Here is a 22557-nt window from a genome sequence, read left to right on the forward strand (position 1 = left end):
AGTGGTATCTGATCTCCACAGCCAGCCTTTAGCAAGAATACCCACTTATCCCTGATATTTCCTTTTGGCAAATTTCATCCATCAATTTTTATCACTCTCTCACACTGCAAAACCCCATCACAGTAGAACTCTATGTCAGTCGCAGTGATCTTCACTAAAGGCTGTCCTGTCCTAACAAGTATCACAATGCTTTATTGATCAGTATTATTAACTGGAGTCCTGGTATGCTTTTGTCCTTGTGTCCCCACACTCTCTTTATCAAAGATGAACAGAGAACTCACACATCTGAGAAAACACACACATTTGAAAAGAACTGAAAATAAAAGAAAAAATACCAACTGGCAAAAATCCACTTACAATTAATTCCTGAGAAACACTAGGACGGTTGTCTTAGCTTTGCCATATGCTACCTATTGTTGCATGCATCTGTTAACTATTTATATCATAACTTACAATTCTGAGACAGAGAATTGTAACACAAATAACATAGATAACATGGATCATGAGAGAAAAAATAGACACCAAGAAAGTCCTGTACTCCTTTCAACTTCCCACTATCTCAAAAATATGGACAGCATCATAAAATGTAATAGAACATCAAGTCTTCAGCAGATTAGGCCATTCTAAGCTTGAAGAGGGATGCTCTGTTGTCGAGTACAAGCTGTCCTAGTCCAGCAAGCAGATACTGGGCTGAACATACGAAGCCCTAAGTACATACTTACTTTTCTTATTCCTCCCCATCACCTGTAACACTTGGGATCTTTCTAGAGAAAAGAGACTACATGTAATTAAGAAGTAAGTGATAGCACAGACAGACCCAGCCTCTCAAAGCCAACCTTTATTCTGTCCTGTCTCACCCTTGTGCCCTTGGGAAGGGGGACAGAATAAAAAGAAGCAGCTACCTCATTTTCTGTTGGAGGCAAAGTTTTAGCCACAAGATGAATTCACATACACAGTAATATTTGCATTTAGGGCCAGGCAGTGTTCTGGACACTTGATAAAATTTAATACTGGACCTGGCACCAGATTCTTCTCTGTTAACCTGGGACTAGATGGGCTGTTTGCACTGAATTACACAGATTTTGCTCTATGTTAGAGGCTATTTCCTGGCAGAGAATTCTGGCATCTGGGATCTTGCAACGAGACCTTATCTGGTAATGTTTGAACATCAAATCTCAGAGACCAATATTTTGACAAGTAAACCATCTACTTCAGGGGCTCAAAAGCTGACCAAAGAAGTTACCTAAGACCCTAAAGGCATGCAAATAATCTAATATATGGAAGTAACTGGAGGCAAGATCGCATTAGGAACTCCTAGCTATTCTTCAACTCTGACCTGTTTTTAGAGCCCTTTAATGTACATTCCATACAGAAACATCCCCTAGATGGTGTTCTATAAGGTATCTATGGTAGCATTTATAAGGCCAATGGGCAATAATATACTATTAAACCTTATGAAGCAGCACAAAAATACTTTGTGCCAGACAAATCTACTGAAACTGAACTGCTGGATACAGACTCAGAGGTGCAAGGCCTCTCAGAAAAGCAGGTGGCATGTTATCCTCAGGCAAACGACAGAAAGGCTGCTAAAGAATATGGGGTAACCAAGAATATGGCACTTCAGATCTGCCACTAAGAATCTCTCTTCCCTGCACTTACAACTGTGAAAGAAGTTTGCTTCTTAAAAGGCTTCTGCATCAGTTCTGGTGAAGCAAACTTACTGCATATCAGCCCGGATGAAACAGGAGGCCCACAGGAAACACTGGACCATATGAGGAAAGTAAAATTAAATGTAATAAGAGCTGCCAGAGGAAATTTAGCTAACCTCAAATCTTTACTATAAGAAGAAAATAATGTTTAACAAAATCATTTTGGTTTGTGGGCAGCCAATGTAGCTAGCCTTGCCTGACCTGGAATTTACTGTGCATACTATACCTTGAACTTGTGTCAATCCTCCTGCCTCTGCCTCCTGAGTTCCAGCAAAGCTTTAAATTGATTCTATTTTAAAATAACTACTTATAATGACTAAGATTGATCTATTGTCACTCAAAGCACAGAAATACCAATGAGACTCATCCATTTGCATTAGACCCATGTGGCAGGCCAGAATTCCAAACAGAGCCTAAAATACTGTATTCAAAACATTTTATGGTGAACCTAGGAAATTAGAACCATCTTATCTTGACTACAAGCTCATGATGCTCACAATTTGTTATGGGGGAACCTGAGAGTCTAAGTCAGCACTATACAACAGAACTTTTTGCAGTGTTCTGTACCTGCAATGTCATTATTAGCACCTGCTGGCCACATGTGGTCACTGAGCACTCATAGTATGAGTGAGGAACTACATTTTACACCTTATTTTTAACTAATTAAAGATTTAAATATGTGGACAATGGAAGTGTAGATTCTAGAATAAACCCTAATTTCAGCCAAGGTTCCATATTGTCATCACTTTTTCCTTCTTTTTGCTAACTCTTTGTCAGTGCTAACACCCAGATTCCTGTTATGGTCCTGTAGGGCCACAACTCCAATGCCACACAGTAAGTTAAACTCTTTTGAACTGAATACTAAGACAATGAAAAGACTGTTAACTTCATCAATACGCAAAATAAATCCCCAAACTTTCTAAAGTTCTTTATGGGGAACACGAATCTTGAAGAAATGGGAGAATTAGGAAAGTCTTAATGCTACTGTCCTCAGAGTAACCACTAGTGGATGATTTCACTGTTGGCTCATTAAGAATCTGGCCATTCATATGGTGGGAAAATCACTCTACTGATAACTTTTTAATTGCATAAAGAAACGTGGCACTTTGAAACTAGAGAGAGACCTAGGATCAGTATTCTATGCTAGCTAACTAATCAAATGGAATATCACTAAAAAATGGACAGCTTGACAACATGTGCCACCTGAAAGGATACAGCAAGAAACGTGTGACCATACTTTTACAGTATTTTTTGACAAAAAAAAATGATTATTTGCCACTTGTCATAATGGGATATCAGAAAAATCCAGATGATAGGACATTCTGTTAAGTAACTATCAAGAATACTTAAAACTCAATGTTATAAGAAAAAATGAAAATGGACTGGATTGTAGAAAGAGAGTAAACAGGCATGCCAAAAAGCATAAACTTTTGTTGGATCCTAAGTGTGTAAAATTCATGTTGCTTTTCTTAGATGTGGTTACTGAGGAGATTGCATTTAGGAGTGGACTCAGGAAACCTGACTCTGAAGTGGGAAAAACATGACAAATGTTAGTTATGTGGTGAGTGCAAGTTAGTACCTAGGTATTCACTGCTCCATTCTTTGCTTCTGGGGGAAGAATTTTAAATGCCACAGTTAAGAATATTTAATGATAACTTTGGTAAAGATGTTTCAAAAGCACACCAGCTTATTTTCCTATCTCTAATTAATTAATACTGACGATTTATAAGCTCATTACATTTTAGGGTCTCAAAACCAGACATTGTAAAGATTCCTAACATAAGGTACTAGAATTGGTAAGGACAGGCAATGGGAACTAAAGATTCTCATAATTATGCAAGATTTTCTTCTTAATAATTTCAGAAATGTTTTCTCTTTCCCCTCGAAGTAATGGGCATGGAGAAAGTCTCAAGTAGAATGAGACACAGTTAACGAAGTACTAAGCAATGTAGCCATGTTCAGATCTGGTTGTTCACTCCCTGGAGACTTAAGTTCTGGATACAGTCCTACTCAACACCTGCTTTCCTTACTTGTATCAGTCTTCTGTGTGGAAGGTCCAGTCTTCACTGGAATCACTTGCTATCAACCATATGTCTGAAATGCACAGAGCCTAACTGCACAGGAACTATGGGGACTGCCTGGCTCTCCCATTCTGACTCATGAAGACTCATTCTGGTCTCATGAAGGTACCAACTACTGTTATAAGTGTTTAGTAGGCAAATTCAAGAAGGGAAGTCAACATCTGCTTTCCAGCTTGCCACGGCTTTATAAATGACCCCTCAGAAGACAGACATGGGGCATGGGCATGAAGGTTATTCTATAATTTTTCCCATTTGAGAATATTTACTTTAGAGAGATTCAATAATTACTTTTTTTGGCATCTGGATGGGCCCTTGGACTAATCCCCAAGGATGACACACTTATGCTGGGATTCCTATAAAGGACTCCATCCTTGGGTCACAGCCCAGAATCAAACTGGCCAATGTGAACAAGAGTACAGCAAGGGGCCAAGACATTTGGAGTGATGTTAAGCAACAAGAAAGACAAGACACAGGCTTTTGATGAAAGATTCAGAGCCCCATAATACTTAGCTTCCTAGAATTCCTGGGTTGGCAACTGTTTATAATGTATTTATCTCCTGGATTGTAACACCTGGGACATTGCAGAAATCTGGAGCTTTATTATGTCACATTTCAGCATTCAGATACACCTAGGCAGAGCACACTGTAACAGACACTGCCATCTTTTCCTCCAGAATGAATTGAATTATCTTTAGTTTCATTAAGAATGAGACAAATGTGGAAATTCTGTACCAAATGAGAACACAAAGAAGTCAAATAGATGTGGTTTTCAGGAATGGATAAATAACCTCAAAGTTAATAACTTTCGTTCTAGAACAATTATTTGTCTACCGTACTGTATTAGTCGGTGTTCCCTAGGATTACAGAACTTATGGAATGAATCTTTCTCTACACACACCCACGCGCACACACTCACAAATTCCATATGTATAGGGGATTTATTGTAATGACTTACACGCTGTGGTCCAGCTAGTTCAACAATGGCTAGCTGTGAACAGAAAGTCCAAGAATCTAGTAGTTGCTCTGCCCACAGGCTAGGTGTCTCAGCTGACCTTCTGGATGTGCTGGAAGAAATGAGCTCCAAAGCCAATGAAGGAATGGATTGCTAGCAAGGCAAGAGCAAGCAGGCCAAGAGCAACAGATTCCTTCTTCTATGTCCTTATATAGACTTCCAGCAGAAGGTATAGTCCATATTAAAGGTATGCCTTCCTGCCTCAAGATCTGAGTTAAAGACATATGTCTTTTTGCCTCAAGATATGAATTTAAGGCCTGTGTTTTCCAGCCTTAAAATCCAGATCTAAGGTACATATCTTACTACCTCAAAGGTCCAAACCAGAAGATTCAGCTACTTAAAAACAAGCAGAAAATCTCTCACAGGTGTATCCCCATTTCTGGATTAGAGTTAATTCCAGATATAGTCAAGTTGACAACCGAGAACAGCCATCATAATCACCCCTTGTCAACTTGACACACAATGATATCTCCTCATGTCATGAATAATTTTCAAATGAAAACAATAACCAGGTCATAATAACTCCTACACATAACTATACCACATACAATCACAAACACATTATATATTTAACCAGGTCATAATGAAGCCTAACATGATATAACTATCTTTCCTACAAATATAAATGCATTATAAATTTATAATGGGTGACAACGTCCCTTGGGGGACATCTTTTTAGTAGCTCAAGCTTAAATATAACCATTGATATTCTTTTTGTTGATATTACAACGTATGATAAAGAAATTGAAAGAAAACACAAATATCTGTACAAATGCATTGTTATCAAGATACAACAGACACACTCATGTCAACTTAATCCCCGTTTCTGTGATTGGTCATGTAGCCTCAGCTGGTATTTAGAACTACCTTCCTCTACTACCCACTCTGTATTCCCTCCACCCTCTGCAAGAACCTCAGCAGACCTAAGCTCTTTTCCTGGAGGAGTGGCCCATACCTTCATATACCATCATTCCTGAAGGGTCTGTGCCTTTGTTATCCTGTCTGCCTTAGGCTGCTGTAGTTTCCCACTGACTTAACCACAGAACATAATAGCACCAAGAGATGCCTTAGAGTATCTCCTACACTCCAGACATAATCGTTCTTATCACCATTTGTGGAGACTCAATCCAATTTCCCCAGGGTAATCTGGATCAATCATCCCTCCTAACTCTTTTATTCCTTTCTTAGTCTGTTGGTTTAAGGGCATCAGAAGGCAAAGTAACCAGGGGAAAGCTGGTTTCCAGTTCAATGGAATGTTTGTTGTGGCTCTTGACAGGAATGCTCCCCTCTGGAACCCAAACCTCTAGGTAGTAGGAACAGTAAGCAAAAACTTTTCTAGTGGGTTACAAGGGGTGAGAGTGAGTGGAATTATTTACCCTTTTCTAAGCCTTGATTCCCTGGACCCATGGATCCTGGCTATGGGAGAAACTGTACTATATATTGGGTGTTAATTCAGAGTGTATACTGCCTTCTGGAGAACCCTGCCCCACTCCTCCTGGCTGCTGCCACCTAACTGGCACTGTAACTGAGTCTTCGAAAGTCCATTCCATCTTTCTATCAGGCCAGCTGATTCGGGATGGTAGGGAACATGATAAGACCAATGGATTCCATGATCGTGGGCCCACTGTCACACTTCTCTGGCTGTGAAGTGAGTTCCTTGGTCAGAAGCAGTACTGCGTAGAATATCATGTTGGTGGATAAGGCGTTCTGTAAGTGCATGGATGGTGGTTTTGGCAGAAGCATATGTGTAGGAAATGCAAATCCATAACCAGAATAAGTGTCTACTCCAGTAAGGACAAAGCATTGTCCTTTCCAAGGATGAAGTGGTTCAACGTAGTAGTCATATGTCAACTTGACACACAAACTAGAGTTATCTGAAAGGAGGGAACCTCAATTAAGAAAGTACTTAATTCCCTACCACTACCACGGGAGAGCTGACCCCCAGCACTTGGGAGAGATGGCACACCACAGGCATGTGGTGAGAGATCCCTCACTACAGGCATGAGAGCTGCTGGTCCATTGGCATGAGCCTAGGAGACCTGGCTCTGCCCCTCACCTCAGGGGGTGGTCCCAATGGCCCAGATCTACCAGTTCAGCTACCACCCAGATCCACATCCTGGGCCTTGAAATGACCCACCCTAACAGATTCTCATCTATGACCTGCTGGATTGCACAGAAGGACTGGTGTGATAACTTAACACTGGCCTAATATACCTTTTTCCTTGAAGGCAGGACACTTTAGTAGAAAAGGTTCCTCTGCAACTCCACTAGTAAACATTTTAGTGTGTGTGTGTGTGTGTGTGTGTGTGTGTGTGTGTAATGGTAATAAGAAGCAGGAACCAGTGAGATATATCAACACTTCCATAAATTTGATGCATGCCATTAGAGCATATATCTATGCCCATATATATATATATATATATATATATATATATATATATATATATATATATATTTCATCCTGTCTACAGGGAACAAAATATTTTCACAAGATCTGAGTTCAAGATGATTTTGCATTTAATGTATCTACAGATCAGACCAGAAAGAGAATATATCAATTGGAGATCCAGAAAGGCAAAAATGAACACTGGAGGTTTTTACTTTTCTCCTTCATCACCACTCTTAAACAATTTCATCACACAAAGTTGGATGTAGACCTAGAAACAAACTGTGTTAGTGGAAACTTCAACCTTTCATTTATTAAAAATCAATGTTCTTCATGTCATCTGAACCATCGTGAGAAAGTACAGATATACAAATACATACTTAAAAATACACAACACTGGCATTTAAGATCATGTTAGGTATGCTGTAGTCAAGGCTGAAATATGAAATTCTAGTTCTCTGAATTTGTTATAAGCCTTGCTTACCATATCAGAAGGAGGGTTTTCTGGGGGAATGTATAGGTTACTCTGAAAATAAGCTGTCCTTAACACTAAGCTCAGCTGTACCAACCTCAGGCTCTGAGGTTGAAAACACATGACCCAAAATGTGGGAGGAAAGCACATAGTCCCAATAACATTGACACACCAATCAACATGGAGGAAGAAAGGAAAGAATGATTAGAACTTATTTCCCTGTTTCCCATGGAGTGAGGATTGGCACATTCAGGAAAGAAAAAGCAAACAGCATAAAGAGAAACCATTCGAGTTAGAAGAGAAAAGAAAAGCCCATTGAATTATTTTCTTAGTAGTGTCTGCGTCACCTGAAGTACTGCCAGCGATGTTCATTCTGGTCCTCTTCGGAGAGCTCTTCCACACCAACTCTGGGCATCAGAAGAAGGAAATGTGAACATGATAGGACAACACAGGTACCAGGAGCTCTGGCATCCGACCTGGACCATGTCCATGAAGAAAGCTATCTCACCTTCAACAGAAATTCATAGTCCCTTTTTTGGTCAGTGCTGGGAATGGAACCCAAAGTCTTGAAAACACTATGTAAGTGCCAACCATGGAGGCTGCATAACAATCTGGTTGTCCCTATTCTCTAAAACCAAAGAGGCAGAGAAATTGCTAAATTTAAAACAACAATGTTAGCTGGGCGGTGGTGGCGCACGCCTTTAATCCCAGCACTCAGGAGGCAGAGGCAGGCGGATCTCTGTGAGTTCGAGGCCAGCCTGGTCTATAAGAGCTAGTTCCAGGACAGGAACCAAAAAAAAAAAAAAACAGCAATTTTAAGAGCTAGATCAAATGAGGAACGATTGAGAATGACATCAAGCCCCTAAAAATATAACACAACAAAATCAGATGAATAAATGTATAGCGTATAAAATTAATCTACAAAAATTCCAGGAGTTCATCAGTTTCATAAAGCAAGATGAATCCATAAAAAAGAAAGCAGAAACATGTAGTAAGTACATGTTACTAAACAATGAACATATACTTAAAGCATGTGTATATTTTATACATGGTTAATAGGAAGAACAAAACCCACTGTATTACTAAAACAAAACAATACTTAGAAGATAGAGATGGCCACTTTTTTTCTACAGAAGAAAAACCACATTGTCCACTGCTTCAATCTGAAGGCCAAGAACCCAACTCTGGCTCTTATCTTTTCTTTGAGGTCTCTGGCTTGTTGTGGCTTTTCACTTTCCTTAATGATTTCTGGATTATTCAGACAACATTGAACTTTACGACATGCTACAATATGGTTCTACAAACTCAGCATTAAGGGCTTTTGAATCCACAATGAATATTTGTTGTAGGGAGCCATTCTCCTGTGCACTGTGGGATCCTGCTTTCTACTTACAGGATGCCAACAGCAACAACCCCAACTGCCCCAGGATATAACAACTCAAAAAGACCTCCAAAAATTCATAGACGTCTTCCAGGTAGTAAAATCACCCTTAGTTCAGAACACTGCACTAAATCATGTACTTTTGGTGGGAGTAATATCATCCCTATGAGTGTAAAAACTGGTTCCTGTGGGACACACACAGAAACATACTGGGTAAGTTTGAAGCCATCAAAAAGCACTATAAAATATAAAGAGATATAGCAAATCTCTGGTACTAAATTTTCACTACAGTTAATTGGAAAAATTGAGAAATATCGTGATAGGCAATGCTCAAAATTCTCATTCCATTGTCTCCCTTGAAAAAATGTGAGAGATAATGATGTCTCATAAAATGATTCTTTCAATTAGTTACATGGTCAGATAAGAATACGGCTTAAACTATACTTTCTAAATTACTATAGCATATTAAAAACTGTAACAAATACCAGAAAGACAAACCAGGATTTTTTTAATGTCAGTTTTATTATTGCTTGGGGGATTGTAATAATAATATTAATAACATGATATAAACAGCTAAAACTTAGAGAGTATCATGTGTCAAACAGCATATTTAATGAGAGAATGTTTGGGGGGTTCTGGAAGTAGTGGTGATAACACTGGGGATAAAAATGAGGACCTTGCACATGCTGGGCAAACACTGAGTTGCACCCTGTAGCCCTAGTGCAAGAATTCTTCATCAAATCAACACACAATGATTGTCACTATTTAATTGGTGAGAAAACTGAGAGTTCGAGGTAAAACAATTTGCCTACAGTCACGAAAATAGAAAAGAGCAGGGCAGTGGTGGCATACACCTTTAATTCCAGCACTTGGGAGTCAGAGGCAGGCAGATCTCAGTGAGTTCAAGGCCAGCCTGGTCTACAAAAGTGAGCTCCAGAACAACCAGAACTGTTATATAGAGAGAGACCCTGTCTTAAAATAATAATAAAAAAAAGCCCAACCAAGCACAACAAATAAGCAAAAGGTAGAAACTGTACAGGCACAATTCCAACATAGACCTGCAGACTCAGGGACCCTAGTTATTTCTGCTAAGATTTCTAAGTATAAGGCTGCATCATTTTAAAAATCAAGTAACAAACACTGCTACATAAATAGCCCAGGGTTTCTTCTCATGTTTATTCTTTATGCTATCTTGAAGAGAATGTTACCATAATTTCTCAGTCTAATAAGATTAATACCAGAGTGTTCTTACTTGCCCTTGAACAATTGTTTTACTTCCCTGTTCATTTGGCTAGCTGGATGTATGTCTTTCTACTACCTCTCTACCCAGTCCTCACTACCATTTCATGTATGTACTCCAAGAAAATAGTTATCGCACCAACATAATGTGTTTGGGATACATATGTTCATCTGTTGATATAATTTCATAACCCCTCTAAGTTGCCAAAATTATGTCATTTGTGAATAACAGCACTTATTCAAGAGTCTAAAAAATACACAGCTTGTATATTAACTAAAATATTGGAGAATTTCCCATTACATTTTAAAATATCAATCACAAAACATTAATTTAAAAATATAATTTAGACTTATGGAAAGAAGTGACCTGGCTTTGAAATTGTAGTTTTATTAATTTTTTTTCTTCATAAACAGACTTGAAGTTAGTCATGGTCAAGAAATTACAGCTAGCTATGCATGGTGGCATATACCTTTAATCCCACCCAGCATTCTGGCAGCAGGGGTGGGTGGATCTCTGTGAGTTTGAAGGCCAGCCTGGTCTGCATAGTGATTTCCAGGTCAGCCAGGACTATGTAGAGAGGCACTGTGGAAGGAGGGAAAGAGGGAAAAAGAGGGAAAGAGGGAAAAAGAAGAAGGAAAGAGGAAGGGAACAGAAGGGAATGGAAGGGAACGGAAGGGAAGGCAATGGAAGGGAAGAAGGAAGGAAGGAATCACAGCTAACCTCTAGTTATGTACAGTAGAACTCCAAGACTTTCCTTGGTCCTATTTCTGAGCAGCTACCTAACTACTCATCAGCTGCTGAAGAAATAAGGAACAAGTAAGAAAGTAAGCTCCGATCCTACTGAGTTTTCAGGGTTCAATACACCACAATAAGTATCAGGGGATTTCTGAGTCAGTTTAAAATAAGAACTGTGTTACAGAAATTACGTGAGGCCACCAAATAACATCACAAGCCAAAAGCCAAGAGAAACCAATCACTCTCATTACCTTATTTTGGAAGGAACTTGTTTTGATGCAATTTCTGTAAATGTCAGTGTCTATACTTAAATAATCATTATTTATACACATCTGGAAAAATACAATGAGCTAGCACCATATTTATTTTTCAACAATAGTACATGTTGTTTCACTTGGGTGTCTAGGTAGAGCTGGGCACAAACAAGAAAGATGGAAACAAAATACAGAAGCAGAAATCAGTACAATGAAAATCAGATAAGCAGTATAGTAAAGTAAGTAGAATAAAAGGTAATTTTTAAAAGAGCAACAAAAATGCTTACATAAAAAATCTAATAGCTGGGCTTGGTAGCATACACCTTTAAACCCAGCACTAGAGAGACAAAGGCGAAGGCTTTTTGTGAGTTCTATGCCAGCCTGGTCTACACAGTGAGTTCCAGGACAGCTTAGGCTACATAATGAGACCCTATGTTCAAACAAAAATAGCAAAACCCCTTCTACCAAACCTTTAGCAAGTCTGACAAAAAAGATAATGACACACATTATTAGGAACAAAATGTAAAAAGAAAAAACAAAACATTAGATCACTGCAGATCCAGAAATATCTAAAGAACAATCAGGAAATACCGTGTGTCTTAGGGTTACTATTGCTGTGATGAAACACCATGACCAAAGCAACTTGAGGAGGAAAGGATTTATTTTGATCACAATTCTACACAACAGTTCATCACCAAAAGCAGTTAGGACAGGAACTCAAACAGGGCTGGAACCTGGAGGCAGGAGATGATGATACAGAGGCCATGGAAGGGTGCTGCTTACTGACTTGGTCCTCATGGCTTAATCAACCTGCTTTCTTATAGAATCCAGAACCACCAGCCTAGGGGTGGAACCACCCACCACAGGCTGGGCCCTCTCCATCAATCACTAATTAAGAAAATGTCTTCCAGCTGAACATTACGGAGGCATTTTCTCAACTGAGGCTCCCTCCTCTCTGATGATGGTTCTAGTTATAAATTGTGTCAAGTCGACATAAAAATATGAATAACATTAACTTGAAAATCTAGGTCAAACTGAAAAATTTCACAAACTATCACAGTTCACTCAATATAAAATATGTAATTTGAAAAGCCTCATCCATTACACAGTTTAAAGAGTTTTGAAAAAGTAGTCTTTAGACCTAGCTGGTTCCACTGGAGAATTCTACCAAAAAGTAAAAGAAAATAACACCAACTATAAAGAAGGGTAGAGAACACATTCCAGTTCATGTTGTGAGGTCGTGTTACCCTGATACCTAAACCAGAAAAGTGCATGCAAAAAAGAGAGCTACAGACTATATCCCTATGAACACAGAAAAATTCTTAAGCAAGTATTTATTCATAGAGTTAAGCAGTATTAAAATAATATACCATAATCAAGTAGGAGCTATTTCAGAAAAGCTGGACTGGTTCAGTATTTGGAATTGAACAATGTAATCCACCAGAGTAAAGAGCTAAACAAAAAAAGCAAATGATCACACCAACTGATGCAGAAAATGAATTTGTTAAAACCCATGCCCATCCAAGACAAAAACTTTAAGAAAATAAATATGAGGGCCAGCAAGATGTCTCAATGAGTAAATGCATTTCTTGCCAAGTCTGATGACCTGAGTTCCATCCCGAGGACAAACATGGTAGAAGAAAAGAATCGACTCCCAAATAGCTGTCATCTGGCCTACACATGTGTTCCCTGCCCCCAAATAAAATATAGTTAAAAAAAAAGTAGACTAAACATGAGATAGAAATTTACTAAATATGATGATGACTATCTACAAAATCCTTATAAGCTATTATGACACCCGATAATGAAGGGCAAGATGTCTCTCTTAATGTTGGGAGCTGGGTGAAGATATCCATTAGCACTACTTTTATTAAAAATAGGACTGAAAGACAGTCAGAGCAATAACACATGAAAAGAAAGCCAAAGGTAAATTGGTTGGTTGAAAAATAAAAAATAAAACTTTAACTTTGTATAATTATGCAGATAATCCAGAAAATTTTATCTATGTAGAAAATCCCAAAGACTATAAAAACAAAATAAAACAGCTCCTAGAATTAAAAAAAAAGGAATTCAGCACAGTTACAGGATATAAATCTAATAAAACTTGCATATGATTTATACACTAAAAATGACAAAATACTAATATAAAGAAACAAAAAGAGGCCAAAATAAATTTGGAAACATACTACATTCATGAATTGGAAGAACAACATGATGAAGATGTTAATCTCCGTGGTTGATAGTATATAAAATACAGTTCCTATGAAAAGCACAGAAAGATTTTGTTTACTTTTGTTTTATTCAATTTTTTTGAGACAGGGTCTCTTTATAACTCCTAGGCTAGCCTTGAACTCCCGCCTTGGCCTCCTGATTGTTAAAATTACAAGCATGCCTGACTATAGAAAAAAAATTTTTACTTTAGAGATAGACAAGCTTATTCAAAAAATTATATGGAATAAAACTAGAATAGCTACATTGGGAAAAAAAGTAGTTGCAATCTGTGTGCCTAATGCTCAGACATACTGTTTAACTATAGTCATCATTTTTGGAAAGTCAGACACATAAATCAATGAACCAGAACAGAAACTGATCCATCGATAAACAGAAAACTTAATTTCTGATAAATGAGCTAAAGCAATTCAATAGAATATCACGGTCTTTTTATTATATCATACTGGAACAACTGGATAGCCATAGTCTTTTTATTATACCATAATGGAACAACTGGATAGCCATAGATAAATAAGACAAAACTTTACATCTCATACAAACATTAACCAACAACAGCTCATAGACTTAAAAGTAAGCTATAAAACTAAGTGTTTAAGGTAGCAACAAAGAAGAAAGTTTCAAGAGGGTTTGGTGAGTTTTTTAGACATGGCATCAAATATATGATCCAAAAAGACAGATTACAATACTTCAAATTGTGACTTCTGATCTATGAAAGATTCTACCAAAAAGCCTTCAAGACAAGCTATAAGAAAGCGAGAAAAGACTTACAAACATGTTATCTTTCAAACATTAGTATCTAGAATAAAAACATTTTAAAAGTCAGTAACAACAACTAACTCCAATTATAAAGCAAACAAAAGACTTGAGCAGAAAAGCAATAGATAAGACATGGAGAGATATTCAACATCATTAGGGCACAAAAAAAGATGCAAATTAAGAGCAGGATGAGACAGCACCACACACCTATTAGAACAGCTAGAGAATGCAAAGCAGCACTGCTGAGAATACCGGGAAACCCGATTCTCACACACCACTAGCACAGCCACTTCCAGAAAAGTGTTAAGTAGTTCCTTAGAAAGTTAAATATGCATTTACTATCTCATCTGGCAAGCATAGTCCTGGACATGTATTTTAGGTATATGGAAGTCTATACTGATATAAAAACTTACCCAGAAATGTTAGCAATAGCTTTATTTATAATAGTCATCAACTGGAAACTAAGCAAATGACCTTTAAGATGTGAATGATTAAACAAGCCCTGATACATTCATGTTATAGAATATTATCCAGAAACAAAATGAAACAAACAATTGACATGTACAATGGCCTTCATGGATCTCTTCAAGGCATATGCTGAATGGAAGAAAAAGCCAATCTCAAAAGATCATGTGCTATGATTTGAGCTCCTTAATTATCAAAATGACGAAAGTATATAGATGGAGAACAAATTTGAGGGTGTTGGACTAAGGGATTGGTAAGGATAGGACGTGAGTGTGATAAAGGATAGAGCTGAGATGACGCCTTTGTATTGGAGCAGCTCTTTACCTTGAACACAGTGGTACTTACAAAAAAACCTATATGTAAACTGGGTGGAGGTGGAGAACACTTTTAATCTTGGGAGGCAGAGGCAGGTGGATCTCTGTGATTTGAGGCCAGCCTGGTCTACAGAGCAAGTGCCAGGACAGCCAGGGCTACACAGAGAAATCCTGTCTCAAAAAACCAAAAACAACTACATGTACCACTTCGGGTCATGGCTGTAATAAAATACAATTATGCAAGATGGAAGCACACGAAAGCATAAATATTCTGGCTCACATGTCAAAGAAACTTGAGATTTCTCAAAATTTGACAATTCAAAAAAACTCATATGACATTACCAATGAAGAAAAGTGAAACTGAATCTTTTCTAAAATAGTAATAATAGCAAGTTTTGATCACCCATCCTCCAAAGATTTTTATTTCTATATATTATCTAAGGATAATATGACAAAATTTCATGATGAAGGGACCAAAAAGTAGACAGATGAAAAGCAGAAAAGAAGTATTACAGGAACTGTTGGTTTTCTGCTCAACAGAATTGCTCACTTCTTACCAACTCCAGTCGAGTTGAGCCATCACATGCTTCTCAGAAAGCTGCCCACATATTCAGCTCTGGGAAGGACTGTTTTCATGGCCCACATTTTGAAAAGGTCATGAGGAAGTGCAAAAATGTCAACTCTCTACTCTCAGTGGAAAATCACTTGGTTATATTTGTACCAGATATGTTTATGGGTTGAAAAAAGAAAAGGACTTATGAAATACACATGATTTAATCTGGTCCTGAATAGTCAGGGGACAGGGTGACCAGACAATTCCTGAGGGGGCTAGGATTTTATATAGTTTATGGAGCTACTTTAAATTAAGCATAAATATGAATATTTTATGAACATATAAAAGTGAGTTTTATTAATAGGGTGAGGAATTATGACAGACTTCAAAGTTTTCATAAACTCCTGATAAGTTATATAATATTCTTCAATATTTTCAAAAGCCCATGATAAATACCAATATCGCAGAGTCTGAGAAAATTACAAAATGCTGCTTATTAGCTGTCTGCTAACCAGCAGTTCTTGCTTGAAGAGTCCTTTTGTGATCACTCACTATGTCCAACAAGTAATGCCTCTTGGTTTTGTGTGTTCAGTTGGCCCTCCTTATGTACAGGGGGAGGGGCGGGGAATTCAATCTATCCCAAATTAAAAATATCCCCCCCCTCAAATTGCTTCTGTACTGAGCATATAGACCTTTTTTCTTGTCATGATTCCCCAAACAATGTGGCACTACAGTTGTTTACATAACATTTACATTGTAGGAAATATCAAAGGCTTTTAGAGACCACCTAAAGTATTTAAGATGATGGGCATGGGTTCTGAACAAATACCCCATTTTTATAAGGGCCTTGAGCATCTGTAGGGTTTATTATTCATAGAGAGTCCTGGAACAACATTTTCAAACACCAATTATATATTCGTGCATATATTTGTGATGTTATAAGTGTTCTGTAGGTAAGAAAAGAATTACAGAGGTTAGACAATGAGGACGTGTCTCACTGGTACAGAGAATTACAGAGGTTAGACAATGAGGACGTGTCTCACTGGTACAGAGAATTACAGAGGTTAGACAATGAGGACGTATCTCACTGGTACAGCACTTGCCTAGCATGCTTGAAACCATTAGTTCTATCACTTGTAGCACATTTAAAAACCCAGCTATCTTGCCTTTGTTCTTAATTACATGATGGTGAGTTACGGTTTTTAATGCATCTTTGAAGTCTATGTTCTTATGCAGCTTATTACAATTCCTGGGAATAGCAAAAAAATGATAAGCATTTAGAGATCTGCTTTAAATTATTCATATAAAGTTAGGCATAAGTGTGAATGTTTTCTGAATACATAAAATACATTTTTATGAGTAGAATGAGAAATAAATCATAATAGTCTTCAAAGTTTCCAAAAACTCCTGATAAGCTACATAGTATTGTTCAGTATTTTCAAAAGCCCATGATAAATACAAATATCAAAGAGTCTGAGGAGGTTATGAAATTTTATTTGTTGCCTGACAATTTTCTATACAAAATGAGCATCTCTATTACAAAAATCTTCATCTGGCAAAAAGTAACTTCACAGGTCAATCATACCCTGCAATTATACCCAGGATCAACCACCTGTCTTATCCTCATGCTACCACAAAAACAAAGACAGTACTATCTGATGTCTCAAGTTGAATGTTACAGAATTAAAATTTCTTTTTTCAGGTTTATATTCTCAAGGATAGACTGTGTTATTTAATCCGACCTTTAGTATTATAATGCTAGGAAGCTGAAATTCTAAACACTCCAAATTTTATGGGGAAGGCAGTCTTTAGCACCACAACCCTTCTTATAGATGGAAGGCACAGTGAGCAAGTCTTGGGAAGACTTCCTGAATTCCAATCCACCTCATCCTCTTAATACTCTGCTACCTGCAGCCAAATCGTTGCCCTGTGTCTCCTTTCCCCAACTCTACAATAGAGATTGCAGTATTATCTCCACTATGGGAATGTTCTGAGAACCATATCTTAATACATAGGCATGGAAATGCAAATGGCACCTGCAATGTAAGCATGAGTGAGGACCCTGATTGTCACCAAGAAGCCTTGATCTGCAAACTGAGACATACTAGCCCAGAAATGGCATAGCTGGCAGTGGCCAAACCCAGGAATCCCTGCCTACCATTAGTATAATAGCCTCAGGTGGAAGAGGCCATTTTCTCAAATCCCACTTCTTTCCTCTGAAATGTGTAGGAGCTCCAGCTGTCTTTGGCATTCTACATTCTAGAGGGAAAACAAACTAAAGACCAATAGAGAAAGATATACTGCCACCTTGTGGCTCTTTGGAGAGTGACTCTTCAGGCATTTGCATTACTTGTGGTCATGAAGTCTCTTCACAGCAATAGAAACCCTAAGACAGTCTGGGGTGGGGGTGGGGGGGAGACATACCAAAATGGATGGATATGGCATTTTCTATGTAACTTTCATCTGTTATATAACCCCATGACATCTTTTGTGTGTAATCTGTAGCTTTGTCTAACAAATAACAGAGGGATGTTGACCTGAGTTTGATTTTTTATATTCCCTTAATTCTCCCGACTCTACTTCCCAAGCATTAGAATTGCAGCCTATAGTTCGTGATCCTAGAGAAACTAAATAATAAGGTGAACCCAAAGAAAAACATATATTTATCTTCCTGGAAATTGGAAGTAGACAAGATCGTCAGGCAAAAGTTGGGAACATGGGGTGGGGGTGGGATGAGGGAAGGGGAAAGGGGGAGAGAGAAGGGAGAAGGGGAGGACTGGGGAGAGCTTGGGGGAGTGGGATGGTTGAGATGGAGGAAGGGTGGATATAGGAGCAGGGAAGAAGATATCTACATTAAAAGAGCCATTTTAGGGTTGGCAAGAGACTTGGCTCTAGAGGGGTTTCCAGTTGTCCAAGGGGATGTCCCCAGCTAGGTCCTTGGGCAGCAGAGGAGAGGGTGCCCAACTGGCCTTGTCCCATAGCCACACTGATGAATATCTTGAATATCACCATAGAACCTTCATCCAGCGATGGATGGAGATAGAGACAGAGACCCACATTGGAGCACTGGACTGAGCTCCCAGGGTCCAGTTGAAGAGCAGAAGGAGGGAGAACATGAGCAAGGGAGTCAGGACCGCGAAGGGTGCACCCACCCACTGAGACGGTGGGGCTGATCTAAAGGGAGCTCACCAAGGCCAGCTTGACTGGAACTGAACAAACATGTGATCAAACTGGACTCTCTGAATGTGGCTGACAATGAGGGCTGACTGAGAAGCCATTGATAATGACACTGGGATTTGATTCTATTGCATGTTCTGGCTTTTTGGAATCTTATTCCATTTGGACATTTGGATACACACCTTCCTAGACCTGGATGGAGGAGGGAGGGCCTTGGACTTCCCACAGGGCAGGGTGCCCTGATTGCTCTTCAGACTGGAGAGGGCGGGGGGGGGGGGGAAGAGTGGGGGAAGTGGGAGGGAAATGGGAGGAGGGGAGGAGGTGGAAATTTTTAATAAAAAAAGCTCAAAAAAGAAAAGAAAAAGAAAATGCCATCCGTTTTTTGCACAGAAGCAAGAAAAGGCACTGCATACAAAATCCTAAGAAAGCGAAACTCTACTTGCCTCTTTTGGTTGCTGGCTAAGGAGCTTCTTCTACGTTAGTAAGAGCCAGCTCATCCTAGTTTCCTGTGTGTACTGATAATCCTATTTTCGATTGTTTTTTTATAATTCAATGACAATTTTGTATCCTGAAAAATCTCAATACTCTAAATTTTAATTTAAAAAAATCTAAAACACCTCCCCCCTACACACATTGCTTAAACCAAAAGAATGAAAATCTTTCACAAGCACAGCCTACACAGCACCTTGAGCGTTCTCAAGAATTATGACAACTGACACATTTGGACGCAAAATTGGCTTGGATTCAAACTGACCTTATATTGAGCCATGACAGCATTGGCGTGGTGCCTCCACCGATGACCCATACAGTGAAGAAGACAATGAGCAGCGTGGTTGTGAACATCATCTGACGGGCATAGGATGCTGTGTCACGGATGGCAAGTGCAAATGCCATTGCTCCCCTCAGGCCTATGGGACCAAACAGGAAGATCTTCTGGTGATGTGGGAACCTGGTGACAATTCTTCAGAATGCACTGCCACTGTGGGGATAATAGAACCCTAGCCATATGCTTTGGGAGCCCAGCTGCTTAAGCCAGGTAGAAGCACCTTAAAGCACCTTTGAAGCTGGCTTGCATATACGAAGAAAAACAGCACCACTTTGTATGGCAGAATACTAACTGCTCTTATTATTTAAATGAATCTTCTCCTAATGACCTAAAAGAAAAAGAAGCTTGAATAATAACAAGCTCTAAGTCTTCTATCCAAATACCACACAGTCAACAGAAATGTTGGCTGACTATGAATGTGTGAAACTGTACATTTGTGGAAAGCAGGGCAGTATTTTTCTTAGTAAAGGAAGGGGTACCACACAGAAGAGTAGAAAGATAGGTTGATGTGTAACAGGATCTTGAGACAGGGTCTCATTTAGCCCAAGCTAGCCTCAAACTCAATATGCACCCAAGCATGACCTTGAACTTCTGATCTTTCTGCCTCCCCCTTTCTTAGTCTGGAATTACAGATGTGTGCTTTAAAGCCAAGTTGTTTATATTTTAGTCATATTATCATTGTTTGCTAAATAAAATTTATTTTCTTTATATATTATATAAATATATTTTACCTGAAAACATCATCATGTGTTGAAAATTCCAACCAATCTTGTGCCTTCTGCCCAGGTTGAGGAAGAAGGAGAGAGGGTAGATATGCGCAGCTCTGCCCAGGAAGATGGCAACCTGACCACCAGGCGAGGTTAAGGAGCCCACACGTTTCCAGAATGGCACTTCAAATACTCTGGTTGAGCACCGAACTTTAGCAGTGCTGTGATGCAGGGCTGCCCAAAGAAGTCAGAATGCCTGGACTCCCCCATCGCAAATCTCTCAGCAACAAAATGGCAGTCCTTTGGTCAACTTTCCCACTTCTTGGTTCATTATACAGCTTATCAACACATGGTTGTAACTTTTGAACTGAATTGAACTGGTTCAATTGACAGGCTTGCCAATTTCTCTACAACTAACTCCAGAAGTAATCTAAAGTACCATAAGATTGAGAACTGGGAGCCGGGCGGTGGTGGCGCACGCCTTTAATCCCAGCACTCGGGAGGCAGAGGCAGGCGGATCTCTGTGAGTTCGAGACCAGCCTGGTCTACAAGAGCTAGTTCCAGGACAGGCTCCAAAACCACAGAGAAACCCTGTCTCGAAAAACCAAAAAATAAATAAATAAATAAATAAATAAATAAATAAATAAATAAATAAATAAAAATAAAAAAGATTGAGAACTGGACAAGGCACATACTATGTTGGGCTCTACTAGAGGGAAAGAGCCAGCAAGTTTCATTCGCAAGAAAACATTAGGGACTTCAATGCCTAGGGAGCACACAAAAATAGATGTGAGGAACCCTCAAGAAGTCTTACCACAAAGAGACATTCACTCACACAAATGAACTCAGAGAAAGTTTCTCCTATGTAGCTTAAATGTCCTTTGGGGATGTTAGAAGTAGAAAAGGATGAATGTGAAAAACGAACTCTACCGTGAAAAGCAAAGAATTCAGAGAAACCAGTCATCTTTTCCTTGCCAAGTTTAAAGAGCACCCAACAGAGAGAGCTGCACAATCCCCTGGTCAGAGAAGGAAATGCAAGCAGGAGCCAGCAAATAGAGAGCTTCCGCCAAGCAATGCACCAGCTGCAAGAGCCACAGCTGTTTCAGACAGAAACCAGAGCCAAACTAGCTTCCTCCAGGGTAGTGTAAACTGTTTTCCTGCTTTTTTGTCTTTCTTCCTTTCCTTGTTTGGTTTTGTTTTTAACAAAAGGAAATGGGTAGTGCTTGTAAAGCATATTCTATCTCAGAGGTGAAGGAAAAATCCTCAAGTGGTCAGCAGCCTTTAGGATTTCCAGAGGATGTGGCTCACCCAGCCAACAGGCCCTGTTCTATAAACAAGGCCTTCCTCCACTATCTCTTCCACTATGACGTGCAGGAAATACAAATCAGAGCAACAAGCTAAGTCTGAGTGAAGAAAAACTAATCTAACAGATTCTAAGCTGTTCCTCTAGTGTGTGAAGCCATTAAGAAGATCCTAAACTAGGATTCCAGCACTGTCACTCGCTAGCAGTCAAGAGGGGACAGCCCCCACATTCTTGCACATGAAATAAAAATCCCAGGGAAAAAAAATACTCTTTGAAGACAACATTTAAGAGTTAAGGAATCCCAGGAGGCCTAAAAAAGGCAGAAAGAAAGAGAAGAGGGGGAGAGAGAGAGAGAGAGAGAGAGAGAGAGAGAGAGAGAGAGAAGAAAGAAAGAAAGAAAGAAAGAAAGAAAGAAAGAAAGAAAGAAAGAAAGAAAGAAAGAAAGAAAGAAAGAGCAAATGTCCAACAATGAGGATAGAATCTTGAAATCCAGGGCCAGAAAAGCTTACTTTAATGAAAACAATAGTATCTAACACCAAGTGAGCCAAACCCTTGGCCACTGAGCCATTGCTAGGTACTCAACATCCGCCCTTTTTGTTTTTTGTTTCTCTTTTTTTATTATTTTTATTCTTTGGTTGTACTATCCTTTTTTATTTTTTTTTCTTAAAAAGAAAACAAACTATCTTTTTTCATTTTACATACAAATCCCAGTTCCCACTTCCTCCCCTCCACCTGTCCCCCAACCCCCCATTCACTCCTCAGAGAGGGTAAGTCACATTGCTTTGGGGAAGGTCCAAGGCCCTACCTACTATATCAAGGCTGAGCAAGGTATACATCCAAAGAGAATGAGTTCCCAAAACGCCAGTACCAGCAGTAGGGACAAATCCCGGTGCTACTGCCAGTGGTCCCTCAGTCTGCCCCAGCCATACAACTGTCAACCACATTCAGAGAGAC

General features: G+C 39.0%; 1 protein-coding gene across 3 annotated transcripts in view; it reads right to left on the bottom strand.

Annotated features, from left to right (window-relative positions):
- Positions 1 to 22557, bottom strand: part of Slc9a7 (solute carrier family 9 member A7) — a 167160-nt gene that overhangs the window by 54007 nt on the left and 90596 nt on the right. For 2 of the 3 annotated variants that reach the window (XM_057759235.1, XM_057759237.1), the window contains exons 11-13: positions 20325 to 20436; positions 19522 to 19675; positions 8008 to 8067 (exon numbers count right to left, since the gene is read on the bottom strand). In XM_057759235.1, the coding sequence (XP_057615218.1) occupies positions 8008 to 8067; positions 19522 to 19675; positions 20325 to 20436 (326 nt within the window). The remainder of the gene's footprint in view (positions 1 to 8007; positions 8068 to 19521; positions 19676 to 20324; positions 20437 to 22557) is intronic. The other variant, XM_057759236.1, reaches the window with a different exon arrangement.

This window comes from Chionomys nivalis, chromosome X, assembly GCF_950005125.1.
Source record: "Chionomys nivalis chromosome X, mChiNiv1.1, whole genome shotgun sequence".
NCBI lineage: Eukaryota > Metazoa > Chordata > Mammalia > Rodentia > Cricetidae > Chionomys > Chionomys nivalis.